General features: G+C 47.5%; 1 protein-coding gene and 1 long non-coding RNA gene across 6 annotated transcripts in view; one reads left to right on the forward strand and one right to left on the reverse strand.

Annotated features, from left to right (window-relative positions):
• pip4p2 (phosphatidylinositol-4,5-bisphosphate 4-phosphatase 2) overlaps positions 1-17,272 on the forward strand; it is a 53,539-nt gene that overhangs the window by 29,361 nt on the left and 6,906 nt on the right. For 2 of the 3 annotated variants that reach the window (XM_052472988.1, XM_052472989.1), the window contains exons 2-4: positions 6,550-6,698; positions 13,539-13,645; positions 15,365-15,488. In XM_052472988.1, coding sequence (XP_052328948.1) covers positions 6,550-6,698; positions 13,539-13,645; positions 15,365-15,488 — 380 coding nt within the window. Of the gene's footprint in view, positions 1-6,549; positions 6,699-12,562; positions 12,683-13,538; positions 13,646-15,364; positions 15,489-17,272 lie in introns of all 3 variants that reach the window. The other variant, XM_052472987.1, reaches the window with a different exon arrangement.
• Positions 16,445-17,268, reverse strand: LOC127910050 (uncharacterized). 3 transcript variants are annotated; one of them, XR_008073795.1, is made up of 4 exons: positions 16,879-17,268; positions 16,768-16,841; positions 16,620-16,730; positions 16,539-16,582 (listed from the first exon to the last, which is right to left on the reverse strand). It is a non-coding gene; the product is annotated as an uncharacterized LOC127910050 (long non-coding RNA). The 3 variants fall into 3 exon arrangements; XR_008073796.1 differs by having other exon boundaries at positions 16,445-16,841; positions 16,879-16,989; positions 17,064-17,268; XR_008073793.1 differs by having other exon boundaries at positions 16,445-16,841; positions 16,879-16,989; positions 17,027-17,268.

Consider the following 17,272-nt stretch of genomic DNA (forward strand, 5'->3'; position numbering starts at 1 on the left):
CACCCTATATCAAATACTCTATATCAACACCCTATATCAAATACTCTATATCAACACCCTATATCAACACACTATATCAACACCCTATATCTACACCCTATATCAAATACTCTATATCAACACACTATATCAACACTATATCAACTCTATACCAACACACTATATCAACACCCTATATCAACACCCTATACAACACACTATATCAAATACTCTATATCTACACCCTATATCAACACCCTATACCAACACACTATATCAACACCCTATATCAACACCCTATATCAACACTATACCAACACACTATATCAACACACTATGCCAACACACTATATCAACACACAATGCCAACACCCTATATCAACACTATACCAACACTATATCAACACACTATGCCAACACCCTATATCAACACTATATATAAACACCCTATATCAACACACTATATAAACATCCTATATCAACACTATATATAAACACACTATATCAACACACTATATAAACATCCTATATCAACACTATATATAAACACACTATATCAACACACTATATAAACATCCTATATCAACACTATATATAAACACACTATATCAACATCCTATATCAACACTATATATAAACACACTATATAAACATCCTATATCAACACTATATATAAACACCCTATATCAACACTATATATAAACACACTATATCAACACACTATGTAAACATCCTATATCAACACTATATATAAACACCCTATATCAACACACTATATAAACATCCTATATCAACACATGTTGCTGCTGTCAATTGTGAGCAGCACATTTACCACTGCATGGAGTCTGAACCTCAGAATGAGGAGGAGGACAGCATTACACAGGTTGATATAAGGTAGCAAAAACAGTACACAGCAACACTGTTCCTCTCCAGGTTCTGTCTTTCAAGGGAGTTTTTCCTAGCCACCCCTCAGAGCCTGGTTCCTCTAGGTTTCTTCCTAGGTTCTGTCTTTCTAGGGAGTTTTTCCTAGCCACCCCTCAGAGCCTGGTTCCTCTAGGTTTCTTCCTAGGTTCTGTCTTTCTAGGGAGTTTTTCCTAGCCACCCCTCAGAGCCTGGTTCCTCTAGGTTTCTTCCTAGGTTCTGTCCTTTCCAGGGAGTTTTTCCTAGCCACCCCTCAGAGCCTGGTTCCTCTAGGTTTCTTCCTAGGTTTTGGCCTTTCTAGGGAGTTTTTCCTAGCCACCCCTCAGAGCCTGGTTCCTCCAGGTTTCTTCCTAGGTTTTGGCCTTTCTAGGGAGTTTTTCCTAGCCACCCCTCAGAGCCTGGTTCCTCTAGGTTTCTTCCTAGGTTTTGGCCTTTCTAGGGAGTTTTTCCTAGCCACCCCTCAGAGCCTGGTTCCTCTAGGTTTCTTCTTAGGTTCTGTCTTTCTAGGGAGTTTTTCCTAGCCACCCCTCATAGCCTGGTTCCTCTCTAGGTTTCTTCCTCGGTTCTCACCTTTCTAGGGAGTTTTTCCTTGCCGTCGTGCTTCTACATCTGCATTGCTTGCTGTTTGGGGTTTTAGGATGAGTTTCTGTACAGCACTTTGTGACATCAGCTGATGTAAGCCGATCAGGGCTTTATAAATACATTTGATTGATTTTTAACGTGTTACTGAGTCAAGATGTTATCACATCAGGAGAAGAACAAGCGAAGGAAGCAGCATAGGGGAAGGTAGGGTGGGTTTATAAAGACAAGATGGAGAGTTCCACAGTGAGTGAAGTTGAGGGACCACGGGGCATAAAAGGGGTAACGAGAGGGATGGTTGGCCGTGGGATTAACATAACATGGGGTGCTTCTGTCTAGAGGGATGGTTGGCCGTGGGATTAACATAACATGCTTCTGTCTAGAGGGATGGTTGGCTGTGGGATTAACATAACATGCTTCTGTCTAGAGGGATGGTTGGCCGTGGGATTAACATAACATGCTTCTGTCTAGAGGGATGGTTGGCCGTGGGATTAACATAACATGCTTCTGTCTAGAGGGATGGTTGGCCGTGGGATTAACATAACATGCTTCTGTCTAGAGGGATGGTTGGCTGTGGGATTAACATAACATGCTTCTGTCTAGAGGGATGGTTGGCTGTGGGATTAACATAACATGGGGTGCTTCTGTCTAGAGGGATGGTTGGCTGTGGGATTAACATAACATGCTTCTGTCTAGAGGGATGGTTGGCTGTGGGATTAACATAACATGCTTCTGTCTAGAGGATGGTTGGCCGTGGGATTAACATAACATGCTTCTGTCTAGAGGGATGGTTGGTTTTGGCTGTGGGATTAACATAACATGCTTCTGTCTAGAGGGATGGTTGGCTGTGGGATTAACATAACATGCTTCTGTCTAGAGGGATGGTTGGCTGTGGGATTAACATAACATGCTTCTGTCTAGAGGGATGGTTGGCTGTGGGATTAACATAACATGCTTCTGTCTAGAGGGATGGTTGGCTGTGGGATTAACATAACATGGGGTGCTTCTGTCTAGAGGGATGGTTGGCTGTGGGATTAACATAACATGCTTCTGTCTAGAGGGATGGTTGGCTGTGGGATTAACATAACATGCTTCTGTCTAGAGGGATGGTTGGCTGTGGGATTAACATAACATGCTTCTGTCTAGAGGGATGGTTGGCTGTGGGATTAACATAACATGGGGTGCTTCTGTCTAGAGGGATGGTTGGCTGTGGGATTAACATAACATGCTTCTGTCTAGAGGGATGGTTGGCTGTGGGATTAACATAACATGGGGTGCTTCTGTCTAGAGGGATGGTTGGCTGTGGGATTAACATAACATGCTTCTGTCTAGAGGGATGGTTGGCTGTGGGATTAACATAACATGGGGTGCTTCTGTCTAGAGGGATGGTTGGCTGTGGGATTAACATAACATGCTTCTGCCTAGAGGGATGGTTGGCTGTGGGATTAACATAACATGCTTCTGTCTAGAGGGATGGTTGGCTGTGGGATTAACATAACATGCTTCTGTCTAGAGGGATGGTTGGCTGTGGGATTAACATAACATGCTTCTGTCTAGAGGGATGGTTGGCCGTGGGATTAACATAACATGCTTCTGTCTAGACGGATGGTTGGCTGTGGGATTAACATAACATGGGGTGCTTCTGTCTAGACGGATGGTTGGCTGTGGGATTAACATAACATGCTTCTGTCTAGAGGGATGGTTGGCCGTGGGATTAACATAACATGCTTCTGTCTAGACGGATGGTTGGCTGTGGGATTAACATAACATGCTTCTGTCTAGAGGGATGGTTGGCCGTGGGATTAACATAACATGCTTCTGTCTAGAGGGATGGTTGGCTGTGGGATTAACATAACATGGGGTGCTTCTGTCTAGACGGATGGTTGGCTGTGGGATTAACATAACATGCTTCTGTCTAGAGGGATGGTTGGCTGTGGGATTAACATAACATGCTTCTGTCTAGAGGGATGGTTGGCTGTGGGATTAACATAACATGGGGTGCTTCTGTCTAGAGGGATGGTTGGCTGTGGGATTAACATAACATGCTTCTGTCTAGAGGGATGGTTGGCTGTGGGATTAACATAACATGCTTCTGTCTAGAGGGATGGTTGGCCGTGGGATTAACATAACATGCTTCTGTCTAGAGGGATGGTTGGCCGTGGGATTAACATAACATGGGGTGCTTCTGTCTAGAGGGATGGTTGGCCGTGGGATTAACATAACATGCTTCTGTCTAGAGGGATGGTTGGCTGTGGGATTAACATAACATGCTTCTGTCTAGAGGGATGGTTGGCCGTGGGATTAACATAACATGCTTCTGTCTAGAGGGATGGTTGGCTGTGGGATTAACATAACATGCTTCTGTCTAGAGGGATGGTTGGCTGTGGGATTAACATAACATGCTTCTGTCTAGAGGGATGGTTGGCTGTGGGATTAACATAACATGCTTCTGTCTAGAGGGATGGTTGGCTGTGGGATTAACATAACATGCTTCTGTCTAGAGGGATGGTTGGCTGTGGGATTAACATAACATGCTTCTGTCTAGAGGGATGGTTGGCCGTGGGATTAACATAACATGCTTCTGTCTAGAGGGATGGTTGGCTGTGGGATTAACATAACATGCTTCTGTCTAGAGGGATGGTTGGCTGTGGGATTAACATAACATGGGGTGCTTCTGTCTAGAGGGATGGTTGGCTGTGGGATTAACATAACATGCTTCTGTCTAGAGGGATGGTTGGCTGTGGGATTAACATAACATGCTTCTGTCTAGAGGGATGGTTGGCCGTGGGATTAACATAACATGCTTCTGCCTAGAGGGATGGTTGGCTGTGGGGTTAACATAACATGCTTCTGCCTAGAGGGATGGTTGGCTGTGGGATTAACATAACATGCTTCTGTCTAGAGGGATGGTTGGCTGTGGGATTAACATAACATGGGGTGCTTCTGTCTAGAGGATGGTTGGCTGTGGGATTAACATAACATGCTTCTGCCTAGAGGGATGGTTGGCTGTGGGATTAACATAACATGGGGTGCTTCTGTCTAGAGGGATGGTTGGCTGTGGGATTAACATAACATGCTTCTGTCTAGAGGGATGGTTGGCTGTGGGGTTAACATAACATGCTTCTGCCTAGAGGGATGGTTGGCTGTGGGATTAACATAACATGCTTCTGTCTAGAGGGATGGTTGGCTGTGGGATTAACATAACATGCTTCTGTCTAGAGGGATGGTTGGCCGTGGGATTAACATAACATGCTTCTGTCTAGAGGGATGGTTGGCCGTGGGATTAACATAACATGCTTCTGTCTAGAGGGATGGTTGGCTGTGGGATTAACATAACATGCTTCTGTCTAGAGGGATGGTTGGCTGTGGGATTAACATAACATGCTTCTGTCTAGAGGGATGGTTGGCCGTGGGATTAACATAACATGCTTCTGCCTAGAGGGATGGTTGGCTGTGGGATTAACATAACATGCTTCTGCCTAGAGGGATGGTTGGCCGTGGGATTAACATAACATGCTTCTGCCTAGAGGGATGGTTGGCCGTGGGATTAACATAACATGGGGTGCTTCTGCACCTCTATTAGATCATTATAGAATAGAGAAGATGAAAATAAGGTTTGCCGTTCGGCATCAATAACATGATCGTAGTTCTACCTCAAAAACAAACATGTGAATACCAATTCATTTCTCATGCGTTTAAATAACTAGACAAATTGACCGGCTAATGTAGCCATCTCGCCAGTCTAAAGTTGCTAACCATGAGCTAGTGTAGCCGATGTGAAATGGCTAGCCAGTTAGCGGTGGTGCGCGCTAGTGGCGTTTCAATCGGTGACGTCACTTGCTCTGAGACCTTGAAGTAGTAGTTCCCTTTGCTCTGCAAGGGCCGGGCAGAGCTTGTTGTGGGAAGTGCCTGCTGGAGGACAGGGAGAGAGACGACTCAAGTAGCAAACGGACAAAACTATAGAAACTGACATTATTTGACCGCTAGGTTTATGACTCAAGCTGTGGTACTCTATATATTTCACCCATGACATCCGAGCCTGTTTTGACAGGAAAACTACAGACATGGCAACCCTGGCGAAAATGTCTCTCCGTAACTGACATTATATATCGGTATATAGTAATATACGGTATTTACCGCCCAGCCTTGCTCTGTAGGGTATAGGTCTCCATTTGGGTGGTGGTGCAATGGGAACCCTCCATGGCACCACCCTGATTGAACTAGCTGTTTAAGGTGACATTGTGCCTGTGTTGTAACCCTGTTATTACTATAAATATATATATAAATATAGAGACAGAGAGAGAGAGAGAGAGAGAGACTCAGATTCTAGTGGGGTCTAGTGTGGCCCAGAGTCTGATGTGGTGTAGTGTGGCCCAGAGTCTAGTGTGGCCCAGAGTCTGATGTGGTGTAGTGTGGCCCAGAGTCTAGTGTGGCCCAGAGTCTAGTGTGGCCCAGAGTCTAGTGTGGCCCAGAGTCTAGTGTGGCCCAGAGTCTAGTGTGGCCCAGAGTCTAGTGTGGCCCAGAGTCTAGTGTGGCCCAGAGTCTAGTGTGGCCCAGAGTCTAGTGTGGCCCAGAGTCTAGTGTGGCCCAGAGTCTAGTGTGGCCCAGAGTCTAGTGTGGCCCAGAGTCTAGTGTGGCCCAGAGTCTAGTGTGGCCCAGAGTCTAGTGTGGCCCAGATTCTAGTGTGGCCCAGAGTCTAGTGTGGCCCAGAGTCTAGTGTGGCCCAGAGTCTAGTGTGGCCCAGAGTCTAGTGTGGCCCAGAGTCTAGTGTGGCCCAGAGTCTAGTGTGGCCCAGATTCTAGTGTGGCCCAGAGTCTAGTGTGGCCCAGAGTCTAGTGTGGCCCAGAGTCTAGTGTGGCCCAGAGTCTAGTGTGGCCCAGAGTCTAGTGTGGCCCAGAGTCTAGTGTGGCCCAGAGTCTAGTGTGGCCCAGAGTCTAACTCTTTGTGTCTTTGTATTACAGAGTAATGGATCATATGTGTCATGTCTGATATTTGCACAGTGTGTGTATCTAATGTGCCTGTAGGGCTGAACCTACATCATGAACCAGCTGCTGTGTCTCTCCCCTCCAGCTGAACTCCCTCCCCCCTACACAGCCATCGCCAGTCCCGACCCAGGGGGGGTACCCGTCATCAACTGCCGGGTGTGTCAGTCTCTCATTAACCTGGATGGCAAGCTGCAGCAGCACGTGGTGAAGTGCACTGTGTGCAACGAGGCCACGGTAAGACTCACCTGCACCTGTGTGTGTGTGTGTGTCTCTCTGTGTGTGTGTGTGTGTCTCTCTGTGTGTGTGTCTCTCTCTGTGTGTGTGTCTCTGTGTGTGTGTGTGTGTCTCTCTGTGTGTGTCTCTCTGTGTGTGTGTCTGTGTGTGATATGTGTGTGTGTGTGTGTGTCTGTGTGTGATATGTGTGTGTGTGTGTGTGTGTGTGTGTGTGTGTGTGTGTGTGTGTGTGTGTGTGTGTGTGTGTGTGTGTGTGTGTGTGTGTGTGTGTGTGTGTGTGTCTGTGTGTGTGTCTGTGTGTGTGTCTGTGTGTGTGTGTCTGTGTGTGTGTGTGTGTGTGTGTCTCTCTGTGTGTGTCTCTCTGTGTGTGTGTGTGTGTGTGTGTCTCTCTGTGTGTGTGTGTCTCTGTGTGTGTGTGTGTGTGTGGTGAACTACAGTAGGGACTGGCAGACCTTTGTAGGCCCACAGATCCATTTTATTTTGGGGAACTCACTCATGGTCAAAGAAATGTGGTTGTTTTTTCTCTCTTGTTTTTCACTGATGATCAGTATTTTGATGAACCAGTTAAAATGATTTAGATTGGTAAGTTAGTCTATTATCTAAACGTGTTATCATGTTTGAGTTACCGTAAGTTAGTCTAGTTGCCAGTTATCTAAACCGGGGAGGGGGGGGGGGCTTCATTGATTTTGTTATTCACTTTCAATCAGATCCAAAGGTAAGTGAACATCTGCTCGTCCAACATCTCTTTCCAAAATCATGGGCATTAATATGGAGTCGGTCCCCCTTTGCTGCTATAACAGCCTCCACTCTTCTGGGAAGGCTTTCCACTAGATGTTGGAACATTGCTGCTATAACAGCCTCCACTCTTCTGGGAAGGCTTTCCACTAGATGTTGGAACATTGCTGCTATAACAGCCTCCACTCTTCTGGGAAGGCTTTCCACTAGATGTTTGAACATTGCTGCTATAACAGCCTCCACTCTTCTGGGAAGGCTTTCCACTAGATGTTGGAACATTGCTGCTATAACAGCCTCCACTCTTCTGGGAAGGCTTTCCACTAGATGTTGGAACATTGCTGCTATAACAGCCTCCACTCTTCTGGGAAGGCTTTCCACTAGATGTTGGAACATTGCTGCTATAACAGCCTCCACTCTTCTGGGAAGGCTTTCACTAGATGTTGGAACATTGCTGCTATAACAGCCTCCACTCTTCTGGGAAGGCTTTCCACTAGATGTTGGAACATTGCTGCTATAACAGCCTACACTCTTCTGGGAAGGCTTTCCACTAGATGTTGGAACATTGCTGCTATAACAGCCTCCACTCTTCTGGGAAGGCTTTCCACTAGATGTTGGAACATTGCTGCTATAACAGCCTCCACTCTTCTGGGAAGGCTTTCCACTAGATGTTGGAACATTGCTGCTATAACAGCCTCCACTCTTCTGGGAAGGCTTTCCACTAGATGTTGGAACATTGCTGCTATAACAGCCTTCACTCTTCTGGGAAGGCTTTCCACTAGATGTTGGAACATTGCTGCTATAACAGCCTCCACTCTTCTGGGAAGACTTTCCACTAGATGTTGGAACGTTGCTGCTATAACAGCCTCCACTCTCCTGGGAAGGCTTTCCACTAGATGTTGGAACATTGCTGCTATAACAGCCTCCACTCTTCTGGGAAGGCTTTCCACTAGATGTTGGAACATTGCTGCTATAACAGCCTCCACTCTTCTGGGAAGGCTTTCCACTAGATCTAGGAACATTGCTGCTATAACAGCCTCCACTCTTTTGGGAAGACTTTCCACTAGATGTTGAACGTTGCTGCTATAACAGCCTCCAAACTCTCCTGGGAAGGCTTTCCACTAGATGTTGGAACATTGCTGCTATAACAGCCTCCACTCTTCTGGGAAGGCTTTCCACTAGATGTTGGAACATTGCTGCTATAACAGCCTCCACTCTTCTGGGAAGGCTTTCCACTAGATGTAGGAACATTGCTGCTATAACAGCCTCCACTCTTCTGGGAAGACTTTCCACTAGATGTTGGAACATTGCTGCTATAACAGCCTCCACTCTTCTGGGAAGGCTTTCCACTAGATGTTGGAACATTGCTGCTATAACAGCCTCCACTCTTCTGGGAAGGCTTTCCACTAGATGTAGGAACATTGCTGCTATAACAGCCTCCACTCTTCTGGGAAGACTTTCCACTAGATGTAGGAACATTGCTGCAGGGACTTGCTTCCATTCAGCCACAAGCATTAGTGATGTCGGACACTGATGTTGGGTGATTAGGACTGGCTCACAGTCGGGGTTCCAATTCATCCCAAAGGTGTTCGATGGGGTTGAGGTCAGGGCTCTGTGTATACCAGTCAAGTTCTTCCACACCGATCTCGACAAACCATTTCTGTGTGGACCTCGCTTTGTGCACGGGGTCATTGTCATGCTGAAACAGGAAAGGACCTTCCCCAAACTGTTGCCACAAAGTTGGAAGCACAAAATCATCTGGAATGTCATTGTATGTTGTAGCATTAAGATTTTCCTTCACTGGAACTAATGGGCCCGAACCATGAAAAACAGCCCCAGTCCATTATTCCTCCTCCACCAAACTTTACAGCTGGCACTATGCATTGGGGCAGGTAGTGTTCTCCAGGCATCCTCCAAACCCATTTTCGTCCGTCGGACTGCCAGATGGTGACGCGTGATTCATAATTCCAGAGAACGTGTTTCCAATGACGAAGAGTATTACACCACTCCAACCGACACTTGGCATTGGTGATCTGAGGCTTGTGTGCGGCTGCTCGGCCACGGAACCAATTTGATGAAGCTCCCGACGAACAGTTCTTGCGCTGACGTTGCTTCTAGAGGCAGTTTGGAACTCGGTAGTGAGTGTTCTGTGTCCTACCACTTCGCCATTGTTCCTCCGAGATGTTTTCACTTCGTAATGACAGCACTTACAGTTGACCGGGGCAGAAACTGACTTGTTGGAAAGGTGGCATCCTATTTATGGTGCCACTTTAAAAGTCACCGAGCTCTTCAGTACGGCTAATCTACTGCCACTTGGTGAACCTGTACTACAGACCCTACTGTACTACAGACCCTACAGTACTACAGACCCTACAGTACTACAGACCCTACAGTACTACAGACCCTACTGTACTACAGTACTACAGACCCAACAGTACTACAGACCCTACAGTACTCCAGACCCTACAGTACTACTGTACTACAGACACTACAGTACTACAGACCCTACAGTACTACAGACCCTACAATACTACAGTATTACAGACCCTACAGTACTACAGACCCTACAGACCCTACTGTACTACAGACCCTACAGTACTACAGACCCTACTGTACTACAGACCCTACAGTACTACAGACCCTACTGTACTACAGTATTACAGACCCTACAGTACTACAGACCCTACAGACCCTACTGTACTACAGACCCTACAGTACTACAGACCCTACAGTACTACAGACCCTACTGTACTACAGACCCTACAGTACTACAGACCCTACAGTACTACAGACCCTACTGTACTACAGTATTACAGACCCTACAGTACTACAGACCCTACAGACCCTACTGTACTACAGACCCTACAGTACTACATACTCTACAGTACTACAGACCCTACAGTACTACAGACCCTACTGTACTACAGACCCTACAGTACTACAGACCCTACAGTACTACAGACCCTACAGTACTACAGACTGTACTACAGACCCTACAGTACTACAGACCCTACTTTACTACAGACCCTACAGACCCTACAATATTACAGACCCTACAGTACTACAGACCCTACAGACCCTACAGTACTACAGACCCTACAGTACTACAGTACTGCAGACCCTACAGTACTACAGACCCCAGTACTACAGTACTACAGACCCTACAGTACTACTGTACTACATACCCAACAGTACTACAGACCCTACAGTACTACAGACCCTACAGTACTACAGTAATACAGACCCTACAGTACTACAGACCCTACAGTACTACAGACCCTACAGTACTACTGTACTACAGACCCTACAGTACTACAGACCCTACAGTACTACTGTACTACAGACCCTACAGTACTACAGACCCTACAGTACTACCGTACTACAGACCCTACAGTACTACAGACCCTACAGTACTCCAGACCCCAGTACTACTGTACTACAGACCCTACAGTACTACAGTACTACAGACCCTACAGTACTACAGACCCTACAGTACTACAGTACTACAGACCCTACAGTACTACAGACCCTACAGTACTACAGACCCTACAGTACTACAGACCCTACAGTACTACAGACACTACAGTACTACAGACCCTACAGTACTACAGACCCTACAATACTACGTCTCAGCTGAGAAGGATTGTCTGTCAGTCGATCCCATCGGCCTGGGGCTGACCTCAATAAGAGGCTATTAGTAGCAGTGCTGCTCTGCTCTGCTCTGTCTAGACTCAACCGAAACCTGCTGGGGTTGATACACTTAAATCCATAGCCATGACTGGGCAGAATTTGGACTAGTCAGAAAGGGACTGGATGTGTCGCAAATGTATACACATGGGATGTAAAATGCCTTAAAGAAAGTATTCATACCCCTTGACTTATTCAACATTTTGTTGTAACAGCCTGAATAAAATAAAATATTCAATATTTCTCACCCATCTACACATAATTCCCCATAATGACATCACAATACCCCATAATGACATCACAATTCCCCATAATGACATCACAATAACCCATAATGACATCACAATACCCCATAATGACAAACATGTCTGTAGACATTTTTCAAAACTTTTGAAAAAGAATTGCAGAAATATCTTCTGGGTAATACTCTAAGAGCTGTGAGTCTTTCTGGGTAATTCTCTAAGATCTTTCCACACCTGGATTGTGCAACATTTGCCCATTTTATTATTTTCTAAATTCTTCAAGCTCTGTCCAATTGGTTGTTGATCATTACTAGACAACTATTTTCAGGCCTTCTCAAAGATTTCCAAGTAGATTTAAGTCAACCTGTAAACATGGCCACTGAAGAACATTCACTGTCTTCTTGATAAGTAACTCCGGTGTAGATGTGGCCTTGTGTTGTAGGTTATTGTCCTGCTGAAAGGTGAATTCATCTCCCATCGTCTGGTGGAAAGCAGACTGAAGCAGGTTTTCCTCTTAAGATTTTGACTGTGCTTAGCTCCATTCCATTTATTTTTTTCATCCTGAACAGTCCTTAATGATTACAAGCATACCCATAACATGATGCAGCCACCACTATGCTTGAAAATATGGAGAGTGGTACTCAATAATGTATTGCCCCAAACATAAAAAGTGAATTGCTTTGGCAAACGTTTTGTAGTATTCATTTAGGGCCCAGTTGGAATCTAATATATATTTTCCCGTTCAGGCTTCCTTCCTTTCACTCTGTCAGTTAGGTTAGTATTGTGGAGTAACTACAATGTTGTTGATCCATCCTCAGTTTTCTCTTATCACAACCATTCAACTCTGTTGCTGTTTTAAAGTCACCATTGGCCTCATGGTTAAATCGCTGAGCGGTTTCCTTCCTCTCCGGCAACTGAGTTTGGAAGGATACCTTTTATCTTTTTAGTGACTGGGTGTATTTATAAGGGCACAGGACGAGACCCAGATGCAGACACGGGAGGCAGATGGTTCAAGTCTCTGATATTTATTAGTATCCAAGGGGCAGGCAAGAGACAGGTTGTGGACAGACAACATATCATGACACGGTCAGAGTACAGGAGGTACAGAGTGACAGGCAGGCTGGAGGTCAGGGCAGGCATTATCACCATGCTCAAAAGGATATTCAATGTCTGTTTTCTTTTTTTTTACCCATCTACCAATAGGTGCCCTTCCTTCCGAGGCATTGGAAAACCTTCCTGGTCTTTGTGGATGAATCTGTGTTTGAAATTCACTGCTCAACTGAGGGACTACAGATAATTGTATGTGTGGGGTACAGAGATGAGGTAGTCATTCAACCATCATGTTCAACACTATTATTGCACACAGAGTGAGTCCATGTAACTTATTGTGACTTTTTCAGACATTTCAGCTTTTCTTTTTTTAAATGAATTTGTAAAACATTACAAAAAAAATCATTCTAATTTGACATTGTGGGGTATTGGTTGTAGGCCAAGTGTCAAACAAAAGCTCCATTTAATACATTTTAATTACAGGTTTTAACACAACAAAATATGGGAAAAGTCAAGGGGTGTGAAAACCTTCTGACGGCTCTGTAGCTACAGCAGCTGTGTTTATTCAATGACATTTGGTGTGAAGGTCTCCATTTGGTGTGAAGGTCTCCATTTGGTGTGAAGGTCTCCACTTGGTGTGAAGGTCTCCATTTGGTGTGAAGGTCTCCACTTGGTGTGAAGGTCTCCACTTGGTGTGAAGGTCTCCACTTGGTGTGAAGGTCTCCACTTGGTGTGAAGGTCTCCATTTGGTGTGAAGGTCTCCATTTGGTGTGAAGGTCTCCATTTGGTGTGAAGGTCTCCACTTGGTGTGAAGGTCTCCATTTGGTGTGAAGGTCTCCATTTGGTGTGAAGGTCTCCATTTGGTGTGAAGGTCTCCATTTGGTGTGAAGGTCTCCATTTGGTGTGAAGGTCTCCATTTGGTGTGAAGGTCTCCATTTGGTGTGAAGGTCTCCATTTGGTGTGAAGGTCTCCACTTGGTGTGAAGGTCTCCACTTGGTGTGAAATCCTCCACTTGGTGTGAAATCCTCCACTTTGATGCACTTTGAGCTTTGATGCAAACCAAAGGAATTGTTGAAGTTTACATAAACGTTTATTTCAATCACCCTTAGGGTTGTTCTCTTTCTTTCAGCCCATCAAAAACCCCCCGACTGGGAAGAAGTATGTACGCTGTCCCTGTAACTGCCTCCTCATCTGCAAAGACTCATCTAGGAGGATAGGATGCCCCAGACCCAACTGGTAGGTGATAGGATGCCCCAGACCCAACTGGTAGGTGATAGGATGCCCCAGACCCAACTGGTAGGTGATAGGATGCCCCAGACCCAACTGGTAGGTGATAGGATGCCCCAGACCCAACTGGTAGGTGATAGGATGCCCCAGACCCAACTGGTAGGTGATAGGATGCCCCAGACCCAACTGGTAGGTGATAGGATGCCCCAGACCCAACTGGAAGGTGATAGGATGCCCCAGACCCAACTGGTAGGTGATAGGATGCCCCAGACCCAACTGGTAGGCGATAGGATGCCCCAGACCCAACTGGTAGGCGATAGGATGCCCCAGACCCAACTGGAAGGTGATAGGATGCCCCAGACCCAACTGGTAGGTGATAGGATGCCCCAGACCCAACTGGTAGGTGATAGGATGCCCCAGACCCAACTGGAAGGTGATAGGAAGCCCCAGACCCAACTGGAAGGTGATAGGATGCCCCAGACCCAACTGGTAGGTGATAGGATGCCCCAGACCCAACTGGAAGGTGATAGGATGCCCCAGACCCAACTGGTAGGTGATAGGATGCCCCAGACCCAACTGGTAGGTGATAGGATGCCCCAGACCCAACTGGTTGGTGATAGGATGCCCCAGACCCAACTGGTTGGTGATAGGATGCCCCAGACCCAACTGGTTGGTGATAGGATGCCCCAGACCCAACTGGAAGGTGATAGGATGCCCCAGACCCAACTGGTAGGTGATAGGATGCCCCAGACCCAACTGGTAGGTGATAGGATGCCCCAGACCCAACTGGTAGGTGATAGGATGCCCCAGACCCAACTGGTAGGTGATAGGATGCCCCAGACCCAACTGGTTGGTGATAGGATGCCCCAGACCCAACTGGTAGGTGATAGGATGCCCCAGACCCAACTGGTAGGTGATAGGATGCCCCAGACCCAACTGGTAGGTGATAGGATGCCCCAGACCCAACTGGTAGGTGATAGGATGCCCCAGACCCAACTGGAAGGTGATAGGATGCCCCAGACCCAACTGGAAGGTGATAGGATGCCCCAGACCCAACTGGTAGGTGATAGGAAGCCCCAGACCCAACTGGAAGGTGATAGGATGCCCCAGACCCAACTGGAAGGTGATAGGATGCCCCAGACCCAACTGGTTGGTGATAGGAAGCCCCAGACCCAACTGGAAGGTGATAGGATGCCCCAGACCCAACTGGTTGGTGATAGGAAGCCCCAGACCCAACTGGAAGGTGATAGGAAGCCCCAGACCCAACTGGTAGGTGATAGGATGCCCCAGACCCAACTGGTAGGTGATAGGATGCCCCAGACCCAACTGGAAGGTGATAGGAAGCCCCAGACCCAACTGGAAGGTGATAGGAAGCCCCAGACCCAACTGGAAGGTGATAGGATGCCCCAGACCCAACTGGTAGGTGATAGGATGCCCCAGACCCAACTGGAAGGTGATAGGATGCCCCAGACCCAACTGGTAGGTGATAGGATGCCCCAGACCCAACTGGTTGGTGATAGGATGCCCCAGACCCAACTGGTTGGTGATAGGATGCCCCAGACCCAACTGGTAGTGATAGGATGCCCCAGACCCAACTGGTTGGTGATAGGATGCCCCAGACCCAACTGGAAGGTGATAGGATGCCCCAGACCCAACTGGTAGTGATAAGAACAACCTCATCAACCTGTATGGTAACCCCTCCCCCTCTGTGTGCCCCGCCCCCTACAGCAGACGCATCATCAACCTGAGCCCGGTGATGGTGATTCCAGAGGAGCAGCCGGCCCAGCCAGCCCTGCCAGTCCAGCCTGAGGGCACGAGGGTGGTCTGTGGCCACTGTGGAAACACTTTCCTCGTATGTGGCCAATCAGTGTGCCCTCTGAGCAGCAGTCAGCACCTTCTGGCCTGTCAGAGACTAGCCTGTATTCAGGTGTCTCAGAGTGGTAGTGCTGGCCCGGGATCAGGCCTCCCGTGTCCATTCCTTATAATTGAAAAGGCACAACTGATCCTAAACCAGGACTACTAAACTGAGACACTTAATGAATGTGTTGTGCAGTCTTGCCAACGACAGTGGTCATAGAAGTTTGGCAAGACGGAACAAACTGATCTGGGACCAGGCTAGTCAGAGACTGACTTGCCTCTCAAATCGGTTTGGTTGGTTGGGTTGTGTTGGTTGGGTTGGTTGGGTGGGTTGGGTTGGGTTGGGTTGGTTGGGTGGGTTGGGTTGGGTGGGTTGGGTTGGTTGGGTTGTGTTGGTTGGGTTGGTTGGGTTGGGTTGGGTTGGGTTGGGTTGGGTTGGGTTGGGTTGGTTGGTTGGTTGGTTGGGTTGGGTTGGGTTGGGTTGGGTTGGGTGGGTGGGTTGGGTTGGTTGGGTTGGGTTGGTTTGGTGGGTTGGTTTGGGTGGGTTGGTTTGGGTGGGTTGGGTTGGTTGGTTGGGTTGGGTTGGGTTGGTTGGTTGGGTTGGGTGGGTTGGGTTGGTTGGTTGGTTGGGTTGGGTGGGTTGGGTTGGGTTGGTTGGTTGGGTTGGGTGGGTTGGTTGGGTTGGTTGGGTGGGTTGGGTGGGGTGGGTTGGGTTGGGTTGGTTGGGTGGGTTGGTTGGGTTGGTTTGGGTTGGGTTGGGTTGGGTTGGTTGGGTTGGGTTGGGTGGGTTGGTTTGGGTTGGGTTGGGTTGGTTGGTTGGGTGGGTTGGTTGGGTTGGTTGGGTTGGTTGGGTTGGGTTGGTTGGGTTGGTTGTGAATGCTTAGAGTGTAGTACACCAAACACACGTGTTTCAACTTGGACCAATATAAGCACTACCTATTTGACCTTTGACCTTTTGCAGTAGAGTAGTTGGTACTTTGTAGCAGGTCGTAGTGATACATGCAGTTGGTATGCATCCTTAATGGCACCCTATACCCTACATAGTGCACTACCTTGACCAGGCACCCTGTTCCCTACATAGTGCACTACCTTGACCAGGCACCCTATACCCTACATAGTGCACTACCTTGACCAGGCACCCTGTTCCCTACATAGTGCACTACCTTGACCAGGCACCCTGTTCCCTACATAGTGCACTACCTTGACCAGGCACCCTGTTCCCTACATAGTGCACTACCTTGACCAGGCACCCTATTCCCTACATAGTGCACTACCTTGACCAGGCACCCTGTTCCCTACATAGTGCACTACCTTGACCAGGCACCCTGTTCCCTACATAGTGCACTACCTTGACCAGGCACCCTATACCCTACATAGTGCACTACCTTGACCAGGCACCCTATTCCCTACATAGTGCACTACCTTGACCAGGCACCCTGTTCCCTACATAGTGCACTACCTTGACCAGGCACCCTGTTCCCTACATAGTGCACTACCTTGACCAGGCACCCTATTCCCTACATAGTGCACTACCTTGACCAGGCACCCTATTCCCTACATAGTGCACTACCTTGACCAGGCACCCTGTTCCCTACATAGTGCACTACCTTGACCAGGCACCCTGTTCCCTACATAGTGCACTACCTTGACCAGGCACCCTGTACCCTACATAGTGCACTACCTTGATCAGAACCCATAGGGTGCCATTTGTGACACAGCCTACCTACAGTAACGGTACCCTGGTGTGTTAAGGTTGTTGCCCGTTATGCTTCTTGGTGT

This window comes from Oncorhynchus keta, chromosome 20, assembly GCF_023373465.1.
Source record: "Oncorhynchus keta strain PuntledgeMale-10-30-2019 chromosome 20, Oket_V2, whole genome shotgun sequence".
In the NCBI taxonomy this organism is placed as follows: Eukaryota; Metazoa; Chordata; class Actinopteri; order Salmoniformes; family Salmonidae; genus Oncorhynchus; species Oncorhynchus keta.